This window comes from Hyposmocoma kahamanoa, unplaced genomic scaffold (assembly GCF_003589595.1).
Source record: "Hyposmocoma kahamanoa isolate Upper Pololo Valley unplaced genomic scaffold, ASM358959v1 92, whole genome shotgun sequence".
NCBI classification, from domain to species: domain Eukaryota; kingdom Metazoa; phylum Arthropoda; class Insecta; order Lepidoptera; family Cosmopterigidae; genus Hyposmocoma; species Hyposmocoma kahamanoa.
Window position 1 is genome coordinate 10,873,481 of NW_020654748.1, and position 6,000 is coordinate 10,879,480.

The following is a 6,000-nucleotide window of genomic DNA, read 5'->3' on the forward strand; positions in this document are numbered from 1 at the left end:
TGGGATAGTTACAATTAAAATTCTTTTCTTTTTTCATGAAAAAACTTTAGATAGTCTATCTAATCTATGAGGGTGGGTATGATGTCTACGTTCATTTGTACTGGGATAGCTCAACAAAACAACGTTACGTAAGTTTGACGTGCGTGTGCAATATGCCCTAGTATTTATGTGTTCTGTGAATACGCCCGTTCATACCGACATCTTGCGCTGCAACGGCCCAGGAGCGAGCGTGCAGCAGTACCCTTATTTCTATAGGCGTTTCTCCTAGAAGAGCTAACTTCGGTGGGCGAATTTTTTTTCTGAATTTCACGAAAAACATTGAGTGGAAAGGAAAAAAAAAGAACTCAAAACTTACACAAGATTCTATTAATTGGGCAACTAGATTTCTAACAGTTAATGACTTATTTTATCCACCGAATTCAGCTACCACCAAAATCAACAACAAAAGGCACACTTTTTCCATCAAACTTTATGAAAAAGGCAATAAAAACATTCCATAATCTACATAAACATTTACTAATATGACTAACTATTAAATAAAGTTTTAAAAACTAAAATTTATTTATAAATCGACCAGAACAACACAAACAAATTTCACCTTATTTATTAAAAGCAGTTTTCAGTTTGGCTGTTCAACCTTTTTTCAAGCACAATGTATTTCCGTATCCCTTTTTAAAAAATATATTTTAGAACGCAATCTGTAGCTACAAAAGCAATATTTTTTTTGGAACTTGCGCAATTAATACCTTTCATTACTTTTTATACACGACGAGGTAATTCATGTAACAAAAAATCAAAATCTTTCCTTCCACTTTTTCTTCGCATATCTCTGTCTATCTTTTTCTTTAAACATTTCATATATAATTGGATCGCTTTTTATCTTTGTTTTTCTAGCACGTTCCTTCACCTTCATGATTTCTAATTTTTCTTTTCTGTTTTGATTTTCCTTATTCGTTTTCACCGGGAAACAAATAGTAATATAAAATTATAAAAATCAATAATATTACTAAACATTTACATGAAAAAACTTATAAAATTCTTGCTTTTCAAAGAAAATATGGCTTTGATGGTAGTTTGTTCCGACTTCGGTGGAAGCTTTTCTGAATTCTATGGCATAAAATCCACCGAAACCAAGGCCACGAGATTCACTATATATATATATATATATATTCCTTGATATTATTCGTAAACCACAATACTTGTAAAACCAATAAATTGTTATTATATTCTAGTTGTTATAACACATATTATCAAAAATGTTGCATATAACCCTAAAATTTAGTTTTTGAAATATCGTATACACTGAATTCAAAAATCAACCTGGACCAAATCCACCGAATTAATATTTACACGCAAGAAGTCCTAAAATCGGCAACAAATCATTCACTTGTTCTCTTTAGCCGCAGGGGCGTGATGGACGAATAATACGGACGAATTGCGAAGCTTCTAAAGTGCTTCACTTGTGATGTGTAGCGTGGTTAGTAACGGCCACCGAATTCCCGCGTAAGCCTGGCACACGCAGCATTCTTGGCATTTGTCTAGTTTATTGTGAAATTGTGATTATCAGTACAATCATCTAATGTAATATACGTGAACTAAAGTCAGAATTGGTTAATGTTACAATTTTGAGGAAAATGACACTTTGTTATGGATTCTGCATTCGGGACACGCCACTGTTGTCAGGTTTTAGGCATTTCGGACTTTTTTCCATTAGGTCCGAAAGGTTTAATGGGAAGATTTTGTGCTCTCCAATTAGCTTTCGACCTATGTTATACTCTCTATTTTTTTTAGATTTTTGTTTTGATAAATAAGCGGAGTTTAGTGCATAGACACAGAAAAATGCGGCTTTAGAGAAATGACCCAATACACCACAGTGGTTAATCTTTTAACACAAGAAGAGAACAAAAATAATAGCAAGAAATTTAACTTAAAGATGCTAAGTTCTTTGCCTAATAATTCTCAAAATTTGATGTGTAAAATATAATATTTTACTTGTACGTCGCTACCCATTTAGAATACAAATTCTTTACACCCTTTTATCGTATTGCAGGAAGGTTATTAATAGGCTTGGGGTCGGGTATGGTGGGAGCTCCAGCGAGGGTGTACACTTGCGAAGTGACGCAGCCCCATCTCAGAGGCATGCTTGGTGCTTTGGCCTCTGTTGGTGTTTCCACCGGAGTCTTGATACAGGTTAGTTTCTCTTGTATAATTTTGTACCAAAGATCGTAATATATTACATATATTACATTGCATATAGAGTTGATAGAACCTGTCTTTAAAATTTGGTTTTTTAATTACAAAACATGTATTGATATTTCAAAACAGGAATATATGCGATTAAACAATGTAATTGATATTTGCACACCTACTCATTATCCCGACGTAATGTGGTTACGAGATGATCGACGTTTCGGCCAGATTGCACCGGGTGTGGTCAGCGTCAGGGAAATAGGTAGGTGTGCAAATGCTTACTAAATTGTTAATGCATTATGAAATTTCAAAAATTTAAAAAGTAATTATAAGTTTTAAATTAAATTGAAAGTAATTACTATAGTTACACATCACAAATTTAGAACAAAATTCATTACAGTTATTTTAATAGGGGGGGTTTTATCCACTCTATATGTATTATCTCCTTGAAGTTTAGCTAAATATACTTTGTCTATTTTGAACTCTGGTTCATCACTGCGCACATACTCAATGTTACATCTTATGGCGGCAATGTACTTACTACACATACATGCATTATCATGGATAATAAACCTTTATTCACCCCAATAATAATTACAATTTCACGAGAATCCGTAGATACATGTTAAGTATCTCGAGGATTGGGAGGGATTATCGATTACAGTACAAATCACTTCTTTGCTTTTTAGTTAAAATCTTTTTAAAAGTAGCTTATAGTCTGTACGAAGCCACGAGTTAGGACGTCGACATAAACAATAGCGTACTTGTCTATTTACTACAGCCATTACAATTATATACTGACAACAAAGCACTTGTTGTGAACAAACAACTGCTCAGATCCACTCCTGCCTTTGGCATGCTAATTAACAGAACACGAACAAAAGTTAGAAAACCCTGTAACGATATTTTATACCACGTGATTTTCTATCTACATATTACGTCTTTTGTGTTGAGATTAAGAATCTGATAACTATGTTCTTAAAGGCCGGAGTAAGTGTAAAGGAAGATGCTTTACGTGTTAGCGCTTAAAAGGCTTACTACCCATTTTGAGATGTCAATAGATTCGTGCGGTGTTGATGTAAATGACATCAGTAAAAATTCATGAGTTTGCAAATGCAGTGCTCCAAGTTTTAGTAGTAGTTGTAAAACAATTGTAGAAAGCGGTCTGGATTTTGGAAAGAAATAAATAAAAAGTTACAGGGCTAAATGTATGTCCTCCACAGGGTCCTACCAAATCTGGGAAACTATTAAGTTTACGCGTGTACTTTGCGAACCAAAATTTCGATGCCTTATTTTCTCAAACTCGTATCTTATAAAGAGTGATTGATTATTCAGGAAATGGCAAAACTTTCTATTTATTTTTATATGCATTACTTTAAGAATAGGTAAAAGCCAGTGTGTGAATATGAAGAAAATGTGATGCGTAATCAGCCTTCAAAATTTATAAAATTATATACAATCCATTTTTTGCATTTCAGTAACTTTGTGCTTTAAGATACGGGCTTGACAAAATAAGGCGACGATCTAGTAAGGTGTATTTAAATTGTTTTACCAAAATAATAAATTATGGGGCATTGCTATAAAAAATTACTACACTTTTCACATAACGAAAAGTCTTTTAATTTGTTTAAAAACTATTCTGTCACAAAATTACGGTAACAACTGCGGTCCGATTGGCCAGCCCGAATTCGAAACAATTGACGGGTGTCGTCAATTGTTTCACTTCAAATCGACCAGTATAACTTGAGTTTTGCTATAATGGACGAAAATTGCAAAATTACATAATTTAATATTTAATTACCGATGAAACGTGATTCCGTTTGTTTTGTAATTAGATGTTTTGCTGTTTTTCCCACTCCACCGAATGGAACAGCCTCCCATAGTTAGAGATTATCTTTATTACAATAAATAGAGAATATTTTTGGAATATACGGAGACGTAAACACAGGTCAGTTGTTGGCGCTGTACTATTTCAGCATTCTAATTTGTGATTTCAGCACAAACGAAAGTTGATATTTAAAAGTGATATAAGGCCAAATTAGCTAATGAATTGCCAGAGAAGGACCGCCTTTATTTCGTCTCCATTTATGGTTATATACTCGATGTACTAAAAACATCATGGTTTTCAATAAAAAATAAAAAATCAGTGTGGCAGAGCTCGCTGACAGAATCGTATTAAAGCAATCCTAGCATTCATTTCTTAGGTAGTTTAACAAAAATCTCCGTCTTTACGTTTACGTCAACCAAGATAGGTAACAGCAAGAAAATCCGCAAAGATACAACATAATGTCATATCGTGACGTTTCCACGCGTGACTACGATAAATTGAGTATCAACTAGATACCTAAGTGTTGAAACTGACAAATTTAGAACTGTCGCAAACAACAAACAAACGACTTGTTTGTTAGTTTGCTCTCACTAGATAACAACTACGCGTCAAATGAAATTACGTGATCTTACAATCTACGTTTTTCGCACGATTCTGCAGTAATGTGATAATTGACAGTGAAATTATATGAGGATTGAATCATCTGTGAAGTGACTGGTAACAACATCATGGGGTAAACGGCTTTAGAACCGCGGAATTTTAGCTATCGAAAAGTAAAAGTCTCTTTTTGGAGTCCACTGTATTGTAACAAAATTTCACAAGGGTCAGAAGTTTTTGAATGTGATGCCACAAAATTTGACAAAAATATTTTGTTTTCAGTACGTTATTGGTAGCGCGACATCATGGACCGTCCTAGCAGGAGTCAGCTCCATCATTCCAATGGTCTCTTTGATAGGCATGATATTGATCCCGGAGTCGCCGAACTACCTCCTCACACAGGATAAACCGGAACGAGCGGAAAAATGTCTGCTCAAACTAAGGGGGTCAACTTGTGACGTCGACGGTGAACTGCAGAAAATGATCGCTTTTAAAGAAAAGAATCATGTGGAGCAGTAAGTTATTCGTTCAGTAACATTATGATCTATATTTAAAGACGTCTTTCAATAAACTGAAGCTACCTCAACAACTCAGTTATACTTCAGAATTCAGGTCGGTACCTAGTACTCACTACCTGCAGCATCAACACAGTATCCATATCGACAAAACGTTAAATGTTATAAAGGTGTGTCTTGGCGTAAAGCAACACATTATTAACTGCTTTTCGTATCGTCATGATTGATCAACGTCAGGAATGTTTACCTCAAGTGCCGCCATGTTACTAATAAATGGCGATGCTGCATTGTATTTATTGTTCTTGGATTGTTACGTCCTCTAGTCGTATTATCTATCCTATTAAGAAGTAATGAACGAAAATATAACATCAAAAAATTTTCACTTTCAGCTTGAAGTCGCCCAAAGAGATCATTAAGGCCATCATGTCGCCATCAGCTATGAAACCTTTCATTATATTAGCACTGTACTTCCTTATTTACCAATGGTGTGGCATCAACACCATCACCTTCTACGCTGTTCAAATATTCGAGGTTTGTTTTTCATATAGTATTATTTACCGACTGCTTGTTAATGTTATTGAAGGTAATCTAAAAAGGTTACCCAGCCTTGATAAGAAAATTGTCATCAATATATTCACTTGTATAGAATCGCAACTCACGAGTTTGAATGTAGAAATCTCAGTCGGTAGAACACGACTTGACGTAAAAAATGGATCTTTAAAAACTTTATTGGACACTTACTTATATTTACAGGTTTCTTGGCACGTTATTTTAACTATATTTCAAAATAATGTTTACTATATATATATATATATATATATATATATATATATATATATATATATATATATATATATATATATATATATA

The 6,000-nt window shown here is 34.0% G+C and overlaps 1 protein-coding gene across 2 annotated transcripts in view; it reads left to right on the forward strand.

Moving 5' to 3' along the window:
* LOC113236721 (facilitated trehalose transporter Tret1-like) overlaps positions 1-6,000 on the forward strand; it is a 51,519-nt gene that overhangs the window by 40,748 nt on the left and 4,771 nt on the right. The window contains exons 4-6 of one of the 2 annotated variants that reach the window (XM_026472881.1): positions 2,051-2,190; positions 4,898-5,130; positions 5,520-5,661. In XM_026472881.1, coding sequence (XP_026328666.1) covers positions 2,051-2,190; positions 4,898-5,130; positions 5,520-5,661 — 515 coding nt within the window. The remainder of the gene's footprint in view (positions 1-2,050; positions 2,191-4,897; positions 5,131-5,519; positions 5,662-6,000) is intronic. The other variant, XM_026472882.1, reaches the window with a different exon arrangement.